The sequence below is a fragment of the Musca domestica genome, unplaced genomic scaffold, assembly GCF_030504385.1.
Source record: "Musca domestica strain aabys unplaced genomic scaffold, Musca_domestica.polishedcontigs.V.1.1 16, whole genome shotgun sequence".
Taxonomy (NCBI): Eukaryota; Metazoa; Arthropoda; class Insecta; order Diptera; family Muscidae; genus Musca; species Musca domestica.
The window spans coordinates 11,199,183-11,220,810 of NW_026712219.1; the positions used below are offsets into that span (position 1 = coordinate 11,199,183).

Here is a 21,628-nt window from a genome sequence, read left to right on the forward strand (position 1 = left end):
AACTCATAATATCCCCAACACATAGTGTTGTAGGGTAAAAAAATTCACTTATGTTGGTTTCAAGTTTCATTTATTTAATAATTTGGATTATAAACTTCCTTGAGAGAACACAGACCAGGATAAAGGGGATTAGTACCAGTTCTACATTTTGAACCAGGTTTACCCGCCGAATAGATGGGTATATCATAGGCATAAAGTGTGGAATAGTTACAGGCGAAATTATAAATATACAAATATGGATACTCTGGGCGGGTGTAGCGCAGCAGGGAACAGCCCACATGGGTATTGCGGTCCAATACGAGTCCGGCAAAGTGGCCATATTTATCTCTAAAATAAATAAAATAATAAAAATGAAAGTTAGATGATATACAAATTAAATAATGCAAATATACAAAATAATACAATCATACTCACAAATCTCCCACCACCTTAAATTCCGTAATAATATTGCTACCTATTGTTTTGTGCTCGCGAAACCACAGCCACATATCGGTCAATATAATTTCTGTTATATTCTGATAAATATTTCGAAATCTGGATATTCCAACTAGATTTTGTCCGGAATTCCGAAAACGATACGTATTACGACACTCATCATGTTCCACATGACAGGTGCGTACATTTAAGTCGGCTACATATTCCAATTCTTCATCCCATTGTAGGGTGGCCATGCGTGCGGCTGGATAATATCCAGGCAATAGACCAAGTGCGACAAAATTTCTGCGTTTATTGTGTTCATGGACGATAAAATCACGATATGGTTCCAAATCAATAATTTCCGCATCGTGGCCACATCTTTCATGGAAAGTCTAAGGAATTAATATTTAATAATAAAATATTAGTGTCATGGGGATTTTGAAAATTTCCCGGGATCATGCTTTTTGTTATTTGTTTAAAATTTGACATTTCGTAAATGAGAACCAAATTAAGGCTAGTCTACGCATCACGTAAAGGTCCGATTATTTATGTTTTTTTTTATTTTAGAGTGATATGTTAAGTGACTTTTTCATATTTTGTAATTTATTGCATACTTTAAGGAGCTCCCAACAATGTTTTAAATTAAAATATACTATGAATGACTATAAAACACTTGTATTTCAATTATTCTATATTTTTTGTTTATTTATATTAATTAATACTACACTACAAGGCGTTTCTTTTTAGATTTTTAGAAAAGTAAATCTGCGATGTGTCTGAAAGTATGCTATAAAAATACATATGACTCTAACATCATATGCAATCGAGCCATAAGGGTGGTGTTTTTGAACATGAATTTAGTTCTTTTATACCCTTCACCATACTTTGTATGGATGGTATATTAAGTTCGTCATTCCGTTTGTAACTCGCCGAAATAATAATTTTAGACCAAACAAAGTATATACATTCTTGATCAGCATAAAACGATTTAGCCCTGCCGTCTGTTGTAATTACACTAGAGTCATAACGAATAAAGATAGGAAGCTAAAATTTTGTCTGCAGGCAGTTCAAGTTTGAAAATGGGCTATATCGGTCCACAATATCACATATATGTGTATAACGGTACCTCCGATATTCGGTATATTGATGATTGTAGCCAAATTTTTTAATGAAATTGTCTGAAAAACCGAACGAGGAGTTCCTCCTGAGTACTTTACCCCCTGGAAGAGTATTGTCTATATAGGTCCACGATACCGTATATCCACCATATAATGATACTTCCCTATATTCGGTATTTTGGTGATTTTAGCTAAATTTTTTAATGGAATTCTCAGAAAATCCACACAAAAAGTTTTTTTTGGCGCTTTACGCCCTAGATAAGAATCGCCTATAGGGGTCCACGATATCATATAGCCCCCATACAACGGTAACCGGCGATATTCGGTATTTTGATGATTTTAGGGACATTATTCATCGGAGTTGTTTCAAATTTTGTATTTAGAGTTCGTAATGAGTACTACAGCCTGTGACAAAAAATTGTCTATGCAGGTCCAAATTCCCGCATAGCCCCTATGTATCGGTACCTCCCTATATTCGGTATTTTAACGATTTGAGGTACAATATTCTCCGGAATTGTTTCAAAATTCTTATTTGAAGTTCCTAATGGATACTACAGCTTGTGACAGAAAATTGTCTATGCTGGCCCAGATCTTCATATAGGCCCCATACATCGGTACCTCCCTATATTCCGCATACTGATGATTTTACCGACATTCTTCACCAGAGTTATTTGAAATTTCGTATTTAGAGTTCTTAATGAATACTACAGTCTATGAGGGAAATTGTCTATGCAGGTCCACTTTCTCGTATAGCCCCCATGTATCGGTACCTCCACATATTCGGTATTTTGACGGTTTTAGGTACTATATTCACCGGAATTGTTTCAAAATTCTTATTTGAAGTTCCTAATGGATACTACAGCTTGTGACAGAAAATTGTCTATGCAGGCCCAGATCTTCATATAGGCCCCATACATCTGTACCTCCCAATATTCCGCATATTGATGATTTTACCGACATTATTCACCGAAATTGTTTTAAATTTCGTATTTTAAGTTCATAATGGGTACTACAGTCTACGACAGAAAATTGTCTAAGCAGGTTCACGTTCTCGTATAGCCTCCATATATCGGTACCTCCCGATATTCGGTATTTTGATGATTTTAGGGACATTCTTCACCGGAGTTGTTTGAAATTTCGTATTTAGAGTTTCTAATGAGTACTACAGTCTATGAGGGAAAATTGTCTATGCAGGTTCACTTTCTCGTGTAGCCCCCATGTATCGGTACCTATCTATATTCGGTATTTTGACGGCTTTAGGTACTATATTCACCGGAATTGTTTCAAATTTCTTCTTTGAAGCTCCTAATAGGTAGTACAGCCTGTGGCATGAAATTGTCTATGCAGGTCCAGGTCTTCGTATAGGCCCCATATATCGCTACCTCCCTATTTTCGCTATTTTGACGATTTTAGGTAAAATATTCACCGAAATTGTTTGACATTTTGTATTTGAAGTTGTAGTACTCATTACAGCCTGTGACCAAAAATCGTCTATGTAGGTTCACGTTTCGTATATATATAATTGGTATTTTGACGATTTTAGGCACAATATTCATCGAAATTTTTTTAAACTTTCGTATTTGAAGTTCCTAATAAGTATTACAGTCTGTGACATAAAGTTGTCTATGCAGGCCCAGGTCTTCGTATATACCCCAATATAACGGTAATATTCGGTATTTTTAAGATTTTAAAAGCATTTTTAACCGATTTTTTTTCTTTGAAAGTTTCCAAATTTGTTCCAAATGGTGGAGTTCGGCCGGGCCGAACTTACTGCTTTTTTACTTGTTATGACATACTTCTAGGCGTTTCCCTCAATTTTAGAAATAATTATTATGTAATTTTACATATGATATCGTTAAAATCGTAGTGTTTCTTCTTAAATTTAAAATTTGTTGGGAGCGCCTAAAAATAGGCTATTAAATGCTAAATATGACACGTGTAAAATTCACTTTCTATATGACTCCAATATGATGTAAAAAGGAATCTCAACTAAATTCATTTTTTTTTTCAAAATCTTGTTACACATTTTTTAAAAATTAATTCCAATCAACTTCTTACCCCATCATTGTTGCAGGCTATATGTTGCACACCATCCGAACATAAAATCGGATCACACCAATCCAAAGAATCGACACATCTGGCAATCGCACCGTATAGTAATGAACATATTATAATCTTATGCATTTCGAACGTGACTTAACAAAAAATCCACTGTATATTTCGTGCACGTGTTGGAAAATTCTGCTGGTGGCCAAGAATTTTTAATGTTAATAAAATCACATTCCAGAAATCGTATTATATTTATACATAAAAAGTGCACTCAGGATATTGAATAAAAAAACGAATGTTTTTTTTTTGTTCCTAAAATAAGACAATGAAAACAATACAAATCATTAGAAGGCTATCAAGAAGCTTTAATTGGCAATTTGTGGTCAAAATTATAAGGCAAATTAAATGTAATCCTTTGTTTATGTCTGTCAAACAAAAAGATGGAAGATGCAGCAGTGCAGTTTTGATGGAATTTATGTGAGAGTAAAGTTGTGTGTGGAGATCTCTATTGATTTAACTGGAAACAAAAGTACAAAAAATTAGGCCATGAAGAAAATTTTTAAAAAATCTATGATTTCATGTCGGCAAGTCATTGGAAATTCAAAATTTATTAGCAAAAAATCAATGAAGTTTCCACGATAATCTGTGAAAAAATTTTGTGAAAAAATGGTATTCATTTTTTGGCAGGAAGTTCCTAAAAAAACTTTTCAACAACCCATGATGAGGATGTTTCTATGAAAAAAAATTGTTTGACTATTAAAATTAAGTCCTTGAAAATCCATGATTTCTTAAAATAAATATTTTAAAACCATCTATTTAACAAAAAAAAAAAAAAAAAAATTGTTTAAATCTACAATTTTTTGCCAGGGAGCCCATGGAAATCTACGATTTCTTAAAAAATCACCATTTTTTATTTTTTTAAAGCTTGAAGAACATTTTTAAAAAATCTATGATTTTTACCCAGCAAGTCATGAAATTTCCACGATAACCTGTGAACATTTTTGTGAAAAAATGGTATCCATTTTTTTTGGCAGGAAGTTCCTAAAAAAACTTTTCAGCAATCCACGATGAGGAAGTTCTTATGAAAAAAAAAATTTGTTTGACTTTTACAATTAAGTCCTTGAAAATCCATGATTTCTTAAAAAATATATATTTTAAAACCATCCATTTAACTTAAAAAATATTTTTTTAATCTACGAATTTTAACCAGTAAGCCCATGAAAAAAAAACTCTAAATTAATAACCCAAAAATCCATAAAATTTCCACGATAATCTGTGAAAAATTTTGTGAAAAAATGGTATCTATTTTTAGGCAGGAAGTCCCTAAAACAACTTTTCAACAATCCAGGATGAGGAAGTTCCTATGAAAAAAAAAATTGTTTGACTTTTACATTTAAGCCGTTGAAAATTCATGATTTCTTAAAAAAAAATATTTTAAAACCGTCCATTTAACATAAAAAATATCTTTTTAAATCTACGATTTATTACCAGGAAGCCCATATCCACGATTTCTTAGAAAATCACCATTTTTTATTTTTTTAGAAGGGAAAAACACTTTCAAAAATCTCAATGACCTTGCAGAAACTATGAATTTTCACATGTAGAACTTACACAACTTTCGCGGGAATTCAACGATTTTTTATACCAGGAATTTCTGGAAAAAATATTTAACAAGTTAAAAAAATTTATCATCTATCTAACTTTCCCTTATTTAGGACATCCCATAAAGATTGGTCCTACATATCACATCTTTTTGATATTTCCAACCTGAGCTAATTATGCCCTATATACATACCATTTGATATGACCAAAATGTGCCTCAGGGGTTTTAGACCCTAGATATCTGTGGTCCAAACTTAATCCATCGTAATATTATTATCAAACTTAGATCGAGTTGGGAAATGGACACCATAGGTCCACTCCTTCTGGTACCTTCCCCACAAAAAGTCAAAAAGGATCACAGAAAATAATTTACCTCTCAGAACAAGAAAGTACCATCCAATTTTGTTCAAATTTAACTAATCTTTTTTATTTTCATCAGGGCAAATTTAGATACGATAATGTACAATACAGGGTGAGATAAAAAATGCAACAAAGTCAGATGCCATAATTTTTACATTTTTTCTAAATTTTATTGAATTAAAGCAAAAAATGTCAGAAATATCATCACATTTTAGAATAAGTTTAGATTTGTTCAATTGGTCACCTTTGACACGAATTATGGCCTTCAAACGGACACGCTGCCCGAAGCGCTTGCTTGAGGTGATCGACACTTTGGAATTTTTTAGTGCCAAAATTGTCTTCTAAAATACTCTAGACACAATTGTCCTACGGATTGGTATCCGGAGACTGGTGGCTATTGTGCTCTGCAAATGAAGGGAGGAACCTCATTTTTTAACCATTCTTGGGAGGCGCGTGCTGAGTGCGATGGTGCTGAGTCTTGTTGAAATTTCCAATGTCTGCGGCCAAAATGTTTGCGTGCGATAATATTCGGCATTTATTTTGAAGCCAAGGTCGATTAATACAAGCGGAGAGCGAGCATTGGCTGTTATGGCGGTCCACATCATCATTATGACCGGCGCTTGAATTTTGGTGGCCAAACGAAGGAGCACATTTTAAGCTGACCTCTTTGGCAAGTAAACACGATCATTTCGTTTGTCTACAAACTGCTGTCCAACAAATGTTTTCTCAGCGGAGAAAACCAAATTCGGCAGTTCACCACTTTCGGCCAAGCGAAGCAACTCTCTAGCTCTTTTGAGTCTATTTTCTTTCTGTTGCGGTGTAAGTTTTTGCACTTTTTGGAATTTCAATGGCTTTACCCCGAGCTCATTTTTCAATATTTGCCGAATGGAATATTGCGATATGTTCAGCTCACGAGCCTTTTTCCGGTCACTGCGACGCGGGTTTCGATCAAGTCGCTTCTTTACTTTTCGAACCATTTCTGCTGATATTGCTGTTTTCTTCCGTCCACTTCCTTGACGTCGAGCTACGCTACAAGTATCACGGTAACCAGTAATGGTACGGGACACAAAAGATTTATTCACATTTAAATGCTGGAGTGCTCTAACGATAACCACTTGAGGTTTTCCGACCAAATATAAAGAAATCACACTATCCCGCTTGAATTCCCTCACGAACAATTTTTTTTTCCGGAAAATTCTCACCAAAATTCTTTTGTACGCCTGTAAACAATATAATGAGGTGTCACTGGAATAATTTTAAAAGCTGTCGGACGAGTGGCTTAGAAATGACAGCAGTCTGTAGTTGGTTTCAGTTTTTTTCATTTCACCCTGTATATTTCATCGTCACAACAGATCTTGTGTTAAAAGAAGTGATTGGATGTGTGAAATATGAAGGGATCTGGATACGTATTTCGGATTACATGATCGTTTTGGTTACTCAAAACTTTGATCCCTTGTGGGGGAGGCATCAGAAGGTGTGAACCGACATATCCCATCTTCACACCAGACCTTGGGTTAATAAAAATATTATTATCGAACTTTTATAAGTTTTTAAGAACATTTTGTTTTAACTTCGCGCTTCTCATTCCCATTATTATTTTTCTAGAACCTCCAACACAAATGGTAAAAATTAAGAAAAAATAGTCCCCGGTTTTCATATCTTCAAAAATATAGGTTTGATCGTTCTATGAGGCTCATTTCTTCTGCAATCTTCTGTACTGAGACATATATTTAATGCCATTAAGAACACTGATTTTTTCCAATTTCTGCGACTAAAGTCGGCTGATTTTTGTTATATTTATAAAAATATCCGCTCAAAATCAAAAACAACTTCAAACTCGTTTTTCCCTTTTGAACAACTCCTCTCGTTTTTAATTTATTTATTCCGCCCACTCATTTTTTTCGTCAATTAACAAAATTTAAGGTAGGTTAGTGTGTTCAAGTCCATATGGAGTTTGAATGATTTGTTTCGGATGCGTTTGAAGGTGTCTGAAATGCATCTCAGCTGTCTGTTCGAATGCAGGTGAAGTGATGACAAATCGAGCTAAAAATACAACTCATAAAGTACAGTTTTTTTTTGTGATTTAGAGGTGCTGTTTTGAGAATTTTTATTGACGGGTAACATATATGAATCACTTTTATTAATTGTAATAATATTACATCCATATCATTTGGAGTTTCATTGAATTTTGTTTTCACAACTCACAAAAAAAAAAAAAAAAAAAAAAAAAAAAAAATTACAAAAATGGAGGGAAAATATTTGAAGATAAAGTTTATTCATTGTTATCAGGGGGTTTCAGAACTTCAATCAATGAAATATAATTTTGGATTAAAAAACAAAAAAAGTTATGAAAAATATATTTTTTTATACCCTCAGCCATATGGCTAGAGAGGGTATATTATATCATTTGATACGACCAAAACGTGTCTCATCGAAATAACGATGAGGCATTTGGAGTCGATCTAGCGATGTCCGTCCGTCTGTCTGGCTGGTGCGCACTATTACTCTCGAATGGAGTATTCGATTTGGTCCAAATTTGGTACAGAGATTGGCAATGTTGGTCCACTTCTTCTGGTAAATCAAACACAAAAGTTCGAAATTACAAGAAAAAAAGAAAAAAATATTTTACCAGAAAGCCAGAAAGAGAAAATATAATCCGATTATGCTCCAGCTGCAAATCCTAAAATTTGCATCAGTGCTGGGCGGGATAATGGATATCGGTCCCCACCAAGGGTCAAAATTTTCCATAAATATAACCGTTATAAAATGTGATTATTTCTACTAACACAAGATCTGCTGTGAAGATGGGATATACAGGCTGAGATGAAAAAACTGCAGACTGCTGCCATTTCGAAGCCACTCGTCCGACATCTTTTAAAATTATTCCAGTGACAGCTCATTATATTGTTTACAAGCTTATAAAAGCATTTGGTTGGAAATTTTCCAGAAAAAAAGTTATTCGTGATGGAATTCAAGCGTGATAGTGTGATTTCTTTATATTTGGCTGGAAAACCACAGGTGCCTATCGTAAGAGCAATCCAGCATTTAAATGTGAATGAATCTTTTGCGTCTCGTTCCATCGCTTGTTACCGTGATCGTGTTTTTTTGCCAAAGAGGTCAGTCGGTAATGTGCACCTTCGGTTGGCCACCAGAACTAAAGCACCGGCCATGGTAATGGTGTGGGCCGCCATAACAGCCGATGGTTGCTCTCCGCTCGTATTAATCGACCATGGCATCAGAATAAATGCCGAATATTATCGCGAAAATTTTCTGACGGGTGTATTAAAGTCTTGGGCCGCAGACCTTGTATATTCCAACAGGATTCAGCATCATCGCACTCAGCACGCGCATCCCAAGAATGGTTACAAAATTAGGTTCCTCGCTTCATTTCAGCGCACAATGACCACCAAAATCTCCGGATACCAATCCATTGGTGTATTGTGTCTGGAGTATTTTAGAAAGCAAGGTTGGCACTACAAAATAGCAAAATGTTAAGCAAGCCCTTCGCCGGGAATGGGCCAAAATACCCAAAGGTGACCAATTCGAACAAATCTAAAATTATTCTGACATATTTTGCTTTCATTCAATAAAATTAAAAAAAAAAAAACGAATAAAAAAGTATTGGTCGGTTTTGCCGACAGATGTATACCCTCAGCCAATGTTCAAATGTTTAACCCCTTATGCAGTAGGTTCCGAAGGGATTGTCCAATATTGGTCATTTCGTATCGGACCGATATAACCCATCCTAACACCTGGTCTTGGGGTTATAAGAATATTCGGATGTGTGAAATTTTAAGACAATCGGATTCTTAAATCACATTTTATAAAACTTATAATTACTAAAAATTGTTACCCTTTGTGGGGGAGGCACTTGATGGAGTGGACCGATATTATCCATTTTTGCACCTGACCTAGAACTGACGCAGTTATTAGGATTTGTAAAGTTGGAGCAAACCCGGATCTATCTTCTCTATCTGTGCAGAAAAAAATATTTTTTTTTTCAAAATTTCGACCATTTGTGGGGGAGGTACCAGAAGGAGTGGACCGATATATTAAAACTTAACAGCAGGTCTTGGGTTAATTTAAATATTGGGATGTGCAAAATTTAAAGACAATCGGACTCTTACATCACATTTTACGAGAGTTGTAATTATTCAAATTTTTTACCATTTGTGGGGGAGGTACTTGATGGAGTGGACCGATATTGTCCATTTTCACACCAGACCTAGCACTGATGCAAATATTTGGATTTGCCAATTTGAAGCAAAATCGGATTATCCTTTCTCTTTCTGTGCAAAAAAAATATATTTTTTGAAAATTTCGACATTTTGTGGGGGAGGTACCAGAAGAACTGGACCGATGTTGCCCATCTCCGAACTCGATCTAAGTTTGACAAAAATATTACGATGTACCAAGTTTGGACCATATCGGATACTCCCTTCGAGAATTATCGTGCGCACCATTCAGCCAGACAGACAGACGGACAGACATTGCTAGATCGACTCCAAATGTTCTGAAACGGATTTATTCCAAACAGTCCTTGGGTCCAAAACCGTTATTTCTACTAGGCACGTTTTGACCGTATCAAATGATATAGCCATATGGATGGAATATAAAAATGTACAAATTATGGCGTTTGATTTTGTTGCATTTTTTTATCTCACCCTGTATAACTGCGAACCCTTCTGGTACCTCACCAACAAAGGGTCGCAATTTTCAATACAAGTCAGTGAATTTTCTAAACATTTTCGCATATCTCATATATAGTGAAGGATTAAACAAATCATAGATTTTAAAGCCCCTATTTCGATGAGACTCGTTTTAACCATAACAAATAATGTACACCATCTGAGGGCCTTAAAACAAAATTTAAAAAAAGGTGTCTACTAATGTAATGTTCGTGGTCTGAATGTCCTTGGAGGACATATTCTTTAATGAAATATTTCTTAAAAATCCACTTTTATTAGTCTGATGGTCTTTGCAAAACTATTCTCAACAAGTTAAAAAACAGTAAGTGAATACCCTCCACCCTTTGGAACGAATTTGGAAATGTTCAAAAAATAAAATCCATTAAAAATTCTTTTAAAATCTTAAAAATACCGAATATAGCCAATATACTGGGGTCTATAGGTCGTGGACTTACATAGGCATTATTTGTCAAAAGCCATTACCATATTCAAATTCGAAACTTGAAATAAACGGTGAATAATATAGCTATCATCAAAATACCGTATATAGGGAGGTACCGTTATATCGGAGCTATATGAAGACCTGGACCTGCATAGACAATTTTCTGTCACAGGCTGTAGCATCCATTACATACTTCAATTACGACATCACTAACTATTTCGTTGAGTATTGTACCTAAAATTGTCAAAATACCGAATAGAGGGAAGAACTGATATATGGGGCCAATACGAAAACCTGGACCTGCATAGACAATTTTCTGTCACAGACTGTAGTTCCCATTACGAACTCTAAATACGTAATTTGAAACTACTCCGGTGAATAATGACGCTAAAATCATCAAAATACCGAATATCTGGAGGTACCGTTATATGGGGGCTATACGAAGACATGGACCTGCACAGACAATTTCCTGTCATAGGCTGTAGTATCCATTACGAACTTTAAATGCCAAATTTGAAATAATTCCGGTGAATAATGTCGCTAAAATTATCCAAATTACGAATATCGGGAGGTACCGTTATATGGGTAAATATGACAACGTGGACCTACATAGCCCATTTACGAACTTAACCTGCCTACTGCCAAAATAAACATGTGTGCAAAATTTTAGCCTTTTATCTCAATTCGTTCGAAAGATGGTGTGATTACAACAGACAGACGGACAGACATACACACAGACAGACAGACGGACATCGTTAAATCGACTTAGAATTTTACGATGATCAAGAGGAGTTACGAACGGAATGACAAAGTTAATATATCCTCCATTATATGGTGGAGGGTATAAAAACTCTTAAATATCCGCGTTTACAACTCCTGAAGTCCTTGCAAAAAAATCTTTAATAAATCCACGATTTGTCAGATGATCCTGGAAATTAAAAATTAACGTTTCTTAATCCTTAAATCCTAAAAAATATATCTTTAAAAGTCTCGATAAACTGCCTTAACCAATCTCTGATAAAAGATTTTTGATGATTACATTTTAAAAATCAAAAATTTGTTAAAATAATAATTAATTATTTTTTAATAAACAGTTAATGGAAAAAAATCCAAAAATTGAAAGAAAAAAATGAAGGGAACAACATTGCCAATAACACAATTATAATTCAATCAATATTATGTTTAACTTCGAATTAAAGGCATAAGAAATCAAATTTGTCAAATTTTAAGTATATTTGAAATCAATAAATTTCACATTTCACTACATTTAATTTTACAAGTTTATATATCATTTTGTGACTTTTTATACATATAAATGTGTATAAAATGTAAAACATTTTAATTGCAATGAGTAAACATAAATCGCACCTGGTCAAAATTGAATTTAATTATCGTTAAAAAAAATCACTTCAATAAAGCGGAACAAAAACAAACAAATCAGAATTCATTGATTCATTGATTTGTTGATTTTGTTTTTTGTTTTTGTAATTTTTCTGTCCAGATAATTTTTTCTTTCCAAATTTTGGTCAATAATATTTTTTGTGGTTGTTGGTGTGTAATGACAAATGTAAACAATGTTCCCGTTTTTTTGAATGCTGGAAGAAAGGGGATATATAAACAATAACAAAAGAAAATATATTCCAAAAATATTTCAGAATTACATATAAATATTTAAATGCAATGAAATATTTTGTCCACTACCTTCAAATCATTTGGAAACGCCACATCGGCAGAGGAGTTAGAAGAATTTGTAAAATTTCGTGTTTAGAGAAAAAAATATGTTTTTGAAAAAAATCTTTGTGATATTCAGTGTTGTTGTGAGCTATGTTCATTCCCTGGATTGGTGTGATAAAGAACTGTGTCCGAATGGTGGGAAACATATTGCCTGTAAAAATTCGGGGGTGAGTGTTTTTTGGAGAAATGAAAAAATAAAAATTCAAAAATAAATAAAAATATATTGAAAAAGTGACAATTGTCAATATAAATAACTAGCTGAACCCGGTGCGCTTCGCTACCCTTTTGATTTCATATGCATTCAAAATTTTATTTACGAATATATGTTGGTTAAAAAAAAAAACAAATTCAAAAATTAACAAGTAAGCAAAGGCTACAGTCGAGCGGGGCCGACCGTTGAATACCCTACAACACTACAATAAACGATACAGTTTATATAGGCGAGATACTCGAAAGAATTCCACAAGATATTGTGACAAATAATAAAAGAAAACCATCAGGCTTCGTTCTCTAATTTTCGAATAATAGCAACTTAAACTAATTTCCTCATTTCCAATTTATTGGTAGATGTAGCACTTAAATGGTCTTCCTAGATGTGGAACCAATATTTCCCAAAGACCCATAATATCTCAGAAGTGGCAAAAGATTAACATTTATTATTTGTTTTTGACTGAAACACACCTATATGAGATACAGCCATTTGACTATATTCTTCAACGAAATCAGCGTTAACGAAATAGTCAGAAGTGCGTCTTTCCTGTATTTATGAATTGTGAATGGACATTTTCGTATTTTGTCTATAAAAGTTGGCAAACTCCTTCACACATTGAATATTTTTGGATGGCCATCTAAAACTGCTTGGCTTTGCAATGTCCGGTAAATGTGCGTGAGGACCGGGCGATAATTTCGACCTGCTGACAATTTTGCAGTTTTTGGTCCATTTCAACCCCTAAATATACGGCGATCATCTCCAAAAAGAGTAGGCTTCTATTCTGACCCCCATCTTATACCCATGCAAAATTACGTAAGGATCGGGCCATAAATGCGATCTGTATATGATATCCTGACTACTTAGTTTTGTTAGCTGTAGAAATATTACCAAATGTTTAATTCAAAATGAAAATATGCCAAAAATGTGACAAAATTGACAAAAATATGAGAAAATTTTACAAAATCAATATTTTCATCAGAGAGATATTTTTTTGCGATTTTTTAGACGTTTTTTCTTTCCTGCCAAGAGGCCATTCTGAATTAATAAGAACTGTCGAAATCAGTTCAGCCGTTCTCGACATATAAGAGATCTTTCAAGCATACCTTCTTTGATAGACATATATATCGCACATATTTTGCTATATATCCGATTTGTTGGATGTTAACATCAATGTAAAGATCAGAAGTAACCTTGTCATGGCTTTGTGATTTCGCCGGGATTTAAAATATTTGCGGTTTAATGAAAAATTTTGAATTTTTCAACACAAAATATATGGTCTATTTTACCCGCTAAATATTATCCGATGACCACCCAAATTGGCTTCTTCCTCGCCCAAAACTCTAGCTACATGCGTCCGCGTCGATTGGTCTATAATTGCGACCTGTATAGCTACTGCAAAATCCGACATTTTTTCAGTATTTGGTCCATTTCAACCCCTAAACATTTGGCGATCATCTCCAAAAGAAATAGGGTTCTATTCTGACATTAACCCCACCTACATTTTAAATTTCGTGAAGATCGGGCCATAATTGCGACCTGTAGAGTGATTACAAATTAACATGGACAGACGGACAGACGGACGGACGGACATACATAGCTAGATCGACTCAGCTCGGCGAAATAGGAAGATCCATATATACTTTCCTATGTGGGAAATCAATATTTCGTGGTGTTACATAATTTTTGGCCCAATCAAACTTATAATACCCCCAACACATAGTGTTGTAGGGTATAAATAAATAAAAATGTTACTAAAAAGTGATATTTGTCAATATAAATAATACGCAAAAATCCAGGTTCATTGGTCTAATGTTACTCAAAAAATATTCTTTTAAAAACTATTCTTTTTTATCGGATGGCCCTGGAAGATTTTTTTAGAAATTCCCGTAATCCTTGAAAAAATTATTGAAAATTTACTTTTATTATTCGGTTGATCCCTGAAAAATTCAATACAAAATAGCATATTCTTTAAAATCCGTTTATAAGTCCTCGGGGACTCCTAGTGAGAGTCCTTAAAAATCATTAACAAATTCCTTGAAAAGTATTCCACGTTTATTGGTCCTCTGGGACTTCCCTTGAGAGTCCTTATAAAATCATTAAAAGATTCCTTGAAATATATTCATTAAAAATCCACGTTTGTTGGTCCAAGGAGACTCTCCGTGGAAGTCCTTAAAAATCATTAAAAGATTCCTTGAAAAATAATCTTTAAAAATCCACGTTTATTGGGCTTTGAAGACTCCCCGTGAGTGTCCTTAAAAAATTCATAAAAAAATCCTTTAAAAAATATAATTTTTAAAAATCGACGTTTATTGGAAAAATCACGTTTTTTAGTCAAATGATCATTGAAAAATTTAATTAAAAATCCGCGTTTATTGGTCGGATTATCCTTAAAAAATTCATTAAAAATCCTTGAAAAATATTCTTGAAAAAAAATTCAGTAAAAAATCCACGCTTATTTGTCTGAGAGTCCTTGAAAAAGTTCAGTGAAATATCCAATAATCGACGTTTATTAGTCTAAAAGTCCTTCAAAATATTCTTTTAAAATCCACATTTATTAGTCCAAGAGTCCTTAAACAAATATTCTGTAAAACTCCACGTTTATTTGTTCGAGAGTCCTTGAAAAATATTTATTAAAAATCGACGTTTATTGTTTTGAATCCTGAAAAGTTTTGAGAGTCCTTGAAAAACTGTTTTTTTAAATCACCGTTTATTGGTAGAATCATGGAAAGTTTTGAGAGTCCTTAAAAACTATTCATTTATTGGTCTAAAAATATTGGAAAGTTTTGAAAGTTCTCGAGAAACTTTATTTAAAATTCCACATTTATTGATCTAAAAATCCTGAACAAATTTGAGAGTCCACGTTTATGATCTAAGAATCCTGAAAAAAATCCTAGAAAGTTTTTAGAGTCCTTGAAAAACTATTCCTTAAAAACCCACGTTTATGATCTAAGAATCCTGAAAAAAATCCTGGAAAGTTTTTAGAGTCCTTGAAAATCTATTCCTTAAAAATCCACGTTTATTGATCTAAGAATACTGGAAAGTTTTGAGAGTCCACGTTTATTGGTCTATCAATCCTGGAAAGTTTTTAGAGTCCTTGAAAAACTATTCTTTAAAAATCCACGCTTATTGATCTAAGAATCCTGGAGTTTTGAGAGTCCACGTTTATTGGTCTAAGAATCCTGGAAAGTTTTTAGAGTCCTTGAAAAACTATTCCTTAAAAATCCACGCTTATTGATCTAAGAATCCTGGAAAGTTTTTAGAGTCCTTGAAAAACTATTCCTTAAAAATCCACGTTTATTGATCTAAGAATCCTGGAAAGTTTTGAGAGTCCACGTTTATTGGTCTAAGAATCCTGGAAAGTTTTAAGAGTTCTTAAAAAACTAGTCTTTGAAAATCCACGTTTATTGGTCTATCAATCCAGGAAAGTTTTTAGGGTCCTTGAAAAACTATTATTTAAAAATCCACGTTTATTGGTCTATCAATCCTGGAAAGTTTTAGAGTTCTTGAAAAACTATTCTTTAAAAATCCACGTTTATTGGTTTAAGAATCCTGGAGAGTTTTGAGAGTCCTTGAAGAACTATTCTTTTAAAAATACACGTTTATTGGTCTAAGAATCCTGGAGAGTTTTGAGAGTCCTTGAAAAACTATTCTGTAAATATCCACGTTTATTGGTCTAAGAATCCTGGAAAGGTTTGAGAGTCCTTGAAAAACTATTCTTTAAATATCCACGTTTATTGGTCTAAGTATCCTGGAAAGTTTTGAGAGTCCTTGAAAAACTATTCTCTAAAAATCCACGTTTATTGGTCTAAGAATCCTGGAGAGTTTTGAGAGTCCTTGAAGGACTATTCTTTTAAAAATACACGTTTATTGGTCTAAGAATCCTGGAGAGTTTTGAGAGTCCTTGAAAAACTATTCTGTAAATATCCACGTTTATTGGTCTAAGAATCCTGGAAAGGTTTGAGAGTCCTTGAAAAACTATTCTTTAAATATCCACGTTTATTGGTCTAAGAATCCTGGAAAGTTTTGAGAGTCCTTGAAAAACTATTCTTTAAATATTCATGTTTATTGGTCTAAGAATCCTGGAAAGTTTTGAGAGTCCTTGAAGAACTTTTCTTTAAAATTCCACGTTTATTGGTCTAAGAGTCCTGGAAAGTTTTGAGAGTCCTTTTTAAAATCCAAGTTTATTGGTCTGAGAATACCTGAAAAAAATTCCTTAAAAATTCACGCTTTTTTCTCTGAGAGTCCTTGAAGAAGTACTCTTTAAGTCCACGTGTATTGGTTGGATGGTCTTTGAAAAATATTCGTCAAAATCTAAACTTGTATCTATGGGTTCTTCAAAAAATATTTTTAAAAATAAATTTGAAAAATATATTATTTAAAAATTCAACTTTAAGTCTCTTGTGCTCCTTGAAAATCGAATCCATAGAAATTCATGGCCGTCTACGAGTCCTTTGAAATGTAATCCTTAAAATCTTTAATTATAATTCTTTTAGTCCTTAACGTTTATTGATTGAATGACTCTACATTTATACCTTTGGGTCCTTCAAAAAATATTCTTTTAAATGACTTTTGGGATCCTAGAAAAAATATTCTTTAAAAAGGCCAACTTTATGTCTCTTGTGGTCATTGGAAATCTATAATCTATCTATAATCTGTAATTGTGATTCTTTTGGTCCTTAAAATCCACCCCTTTTACTAATTTTGGTCCTTGAGAATATGTTTCTTAAAATTGACTCTTTAAAAAAAAAATATATTTCTGAAAAAACATGCCTATAAAGTCCACTCCTGGTAGGGTCCTTCAAAATGTAGTCCTTAAAATCCAACGTTATGGTCTTAAAAGGTCCTGGAGAGTCTATACCGGGATTACATAAATTTTATATTAATTTTACATAAAAGACAATAAACAAAGATTCAAAAACTAGTACCACAGATCTGTTTACGCTACACCCACTCCATAGCTTGCACTATGGATATCGGTGTTTTCTTTTAAGTTCATCATTGCGTCAATTTTTCGTAGTATTCTTAGACTTTCAATCAGTAATCGCTTTGTATAATATATTTTTTTGCGGTCGTTTGTTTTCCCTTTTCCTATGTCCTGTTTCTGTTCTCCCATTCGAATATTTATTATTTCTATTTGTTTTTTCTTCTCCAAATTTAGGGCTTCCACAAGCGATGTGAGCCGGATGTTGAAATCATTGATTTGCGACCGTATCGTGACCTGATACTACACGAACACAACAATCGTAGAAATTTCGTAGCTCAGGGACTATTGCCGGGTTATTATCCTGCAGCGCGTATGGCCACTCTTCAATGGGATGACGAATTGGAATTTTTGGCTGAACTAAATGTTCGCACCTGTGTTGTAGATCATGATGAATGCCGGAACAGTTATCGTTTCCAGAATATTGGACAAAATCTTGTGGGCATAGCCCACTACAAGCATGAACCACAAAATATTACAGCCATTCTATTGAAGGATATATTTTTATGGTATACGGAACACAAGATAATCGATAGCAGTTTTATAACTTCATTTAAGGTTACCAGAGATTTGTAAGTATTTTCGAATGATATTTTGGAAACGGAAGAATAATTACAAATGTTTCAAAATGTTTGCAGCGAAAAATATGGTCACTTTGCAGAGTTTGTCTTGGAGCGTAACACCCATGTTGGTTGTTCCATGATCCGTTACACCTACCCGAAAAATAGAGATCTGTATATATATAACTTGGCTTGCGACTATGCCAGTGTCTATGCCTATGATGCGCCGGTGTATGCTGCTGGAAAACCCGGTTCGGGCTGTAAAACAGGAACCAATCGCAAATATCCCTCTTTGTGTTCCACCCGGGAAGTTTATAATCCCAACTATTAGATTGAATTTGATTCGTAACAATTTATAATAGTGTTATTTTGTAATTTTTGAAAATGTTCACATTGAATGTTTGAAAATACCAATTAAGAGCAAAATAAAAGACTGTTTGTTGTATATAGTGAATTAGATGCGTTTTACTCAATTATTAGGATTCAGTGATTTAAGATTTTGTTATAAATATTTTGTGAAGTGCTGAATGACTAATCAGGACCATAGTATAGGTCGAGTTTTTGAAAAGTGGGCTAAAATTATGTATTCATTGTGTTCAATTCTTGAACATGAATTTACTGCCCAGCGCCTAAATCGCACCAAAAGTATGTTCCATAATTCCATAATTCTCTGATCGTTTAAAAATTCGATTATTTAACCTTATTTCACCGTTTCGTTGAGAATATCCAACAGCTTCCACATTAGGTATTCCAATCTTTTGGGTTATCTCGCTTTGCTGTTGCCACATTTAAGTATCTTTTAGTCATGTCTCTCATTATTTCTCGGAAAGCCAGCCGTCTTCTATGATATTTTTATATGATAACCTTAACCATATGGCTATCATTTGATACGGCCGAAACGTGATTCATCGAAAAAACGGTTTCAGGACATTTGGACCTGATGCTAATTTCGGATTTTATAATCGTTTTGGTTATTCATAACTTTGACCCTTTGTTGGACAGGTACAAGAAGGAATGGTTCCAAGTCTGAATGGTATCAGAACCTTCGCGTTTATGAGCTTCATGGATATTCAAAATGTTGACCCTTTGTGGGGGAGGTACCGGAAGGATTGGATCGATATATTCCATTTTCACACCAGACCTTGGCTTAATAAAAATATTGTGATGTGTGTAATTCGAAGACAATTGAACTTTGACTTCACTTTTGATAAGAGTTATTATTATTCAAAATGTTGACCCTTTGTGGGTGAGGTACTTGATAGAATGGACCGATATTGTCCATTTTCGCACCTAACTTAGCACTGAGGTAAATTTTTATAATTATAAAGTCGGACTATCCTTTTTCTTGCTGTGCAGTAAAATATTTTCTTTGAAAAGTTCGACCTTGAGAGGGAGGTACTTGATGGATTGGACCGATATTGACCATCTCCGAATTTTGTATGATAATAATATTACGATGTACCAAGTTTGGACCAGCCAGCCAGATATGTCCTGAAACGGATTTGGTCCAAAGGGACCTAGGCTCTAAAACTGTTATTTCGATTAGGCACGTTGTGGCCGCATTAAATTATATATACCCTCTCTAGCCATATGACTGAGAAACAGAGTCGGATTCTCACAACATTTTGAATAATCATGAAGCTCATAAAACGCAAAATGAGCATCCAATCCCACTCAATCTCGGCACATCCCAATATTTCTATCAACACAAGGTCTGTTGTGAAGATGATATATATAGAAAGCTAATATTGTTGCACACATGTTTATTTTGCCAGTAGCAGGCTAAGTTCGTAAATGGGCCATGTAGGTTCACGTTTTCATATAGCCCCTATATAACGGTACCTCCCGATATTCGGAATTTTGATTATTTTGACGAAATTATTCACTGGAAGTCTTTCAAATTTGGTATTTGAAGTTCAAAATGGATACCATCGCATCAGACAGAAAATTGTCTGTGTAGGTCAACGTCTTCGTATAGCTCCCATATAACGGTATCTCCCTATATTCGGTATTTTGATCATTTTGGCAACATTATTCACGGGAATGGTTTCAAATTTGGTACTTGAAGTTCGTAATGGATACTACAGCCTGTGACAGAAAATTGTCTATGCAGGTCCAGGTCTTCATATAGCCCCCATATAACGGGACCTCCCAATATTTGGCATTTTGATGATTTTAGCGTCATTATTCACCAGAATTGTTTCAAATTACGTATTTAGAGTTCGTTATGAGAATCACAGTCTGTGACAGAAAATTGTCTATGTGAGTCCAGGTCTTCATATAGGCCCCATATATCGGTACCTCCCTATATTCGGTATTTTGTCGATTTTAGGTACAATACTCACCGAAATTGTTTGAGATATCGTATTTGAAGTTGGTAATGGAAGCTACAGCTTGTGACAAAAAATTGTCTATGCAGGTCCATGTCTTCGTATCGCTCCGATAAAACGGTACCTCCCTATATACGGTATTTTGATGATTTTAGCTACATTATTCACCGTTTATTTCAAGTTTCGAATTTGAATATGGTAATGGCTTGTGACAAACAATGCATATGTAGGTGCACGTCGTACAGACCCTAATATAACGGCTATATTCGGTAATTTTAAGATATTAACAGAATTTTTTTGCGAATGTTATCTTTTTCGAAAATTCCCAAAATTGTTCTAAATGGTGGAGGCCCGGCCGAAATTACTGTATTTTAACTTATTTTAATTCATTGCGAGCTCCCCATAGGATTTTTATGATTTTCCCTACTTTGTCATTGTTTCATAGGGATATGTGGGCGTTTTTATTAGTCCATGTTTTAACTCTCTTGACGCATTTAGCGGCATTGGATTGTCCAAGTTTACTGTTGCTAATTCCCTGCCTGTTTTGTACAAAAGAAAATATTGGTGTTTTATTAAAAAAAAAAAAAAAAAAACAAGTAAAAAAACATTAAGTTTGGCCGGGCCAAACTTTTAATACCCTCCACCTCAGGGTAAAGAAAATTAGAGCCTATATACAAAATTTTAGACATATTCATGGGAAAATGTGCCAAAACTCATCAAATACCGAATATCGGGAAATTCGGCTATATGGGGCTATACAAAAACGTGGACCTATACATACAGTGTTTCGCCAAAAGAGCTAGAACCCATTAAGACCTACAAATACCAATTTCTAGACAAATCCGCGAAGAAATGTGGTAAAAACCATTACAAAATACCGAATGTCGGGAGGTACCGTTATATGGGGGCTATACCAAATCGGAGACCTATAAATGCAATGTTTCGCCAAAGGAGCTGCAACCCATTATAACCTACAAATACAAATTTTCAGATAAATCCGTGAAAAAAATGTGGCAAAAATAATCAAAATACCGATTATCGGGAGGTACCCTTATATGGGGACTATACCAAAGCGTGGACTTATACATGAACTAGGACCCGTTATGACCTACAAATACCAATTTTCAGACAAATCC

General features: G+C 34.1%; 2 protein-coding genes across 2 annotated transcripts; one reads left to right on the forward strand and one right to left on the reverse strand.

Annotated features, from left to right (window-relative positions):
• Window positions 1-74: 74 nt before the first annotated feature.
• On the reverse strand, window positions 75-3,807 carry LOC101893331 (antigen 5 like allergen Cul n 1-like). Its single transcript, XM_059120209.1, has 3 exons — window positions 3,594-3,807; window positions 415-809; window positions 75-327 (listed from the first exon to the last, which is right to left on the reverse strand). Exons 1-3 carry the CDS (start codon window positions 3,717-3,719, stop codon window positions 75-77), a joined length of 774 nt encoding a protein of 257 aa, XP_058976192.1. The 5' UTR covers window positions 3,720-3,807.
• Window positions 3,808-12,392: 8,585 nt separating this feature from the next.
• LOC101891708 (antigen 5 like allergen Cul n 1-like) lies at window positions 12,393-18,573 on the forward strand. Its single transcript, XM_020037313.2, has 3 exons — window positions 12,393-12,577; window positions 17,780-18,174; window positions 18,241-18,573. The coding sequence occupies exons 1-3, from the start codon at window positions 12,455-12,457 to the stop codon at window positions 18,491-18,493; spliced, it is 771 nt and encodes a 256-aa protein (XP_019892872.2). The 5' UTR covers window positions 12,393-12,454; the 3' UTR covers window positions 18,494-18,573.
• Window positions 18,574-21,628: the final 3,055 nt, after the last annotated feature.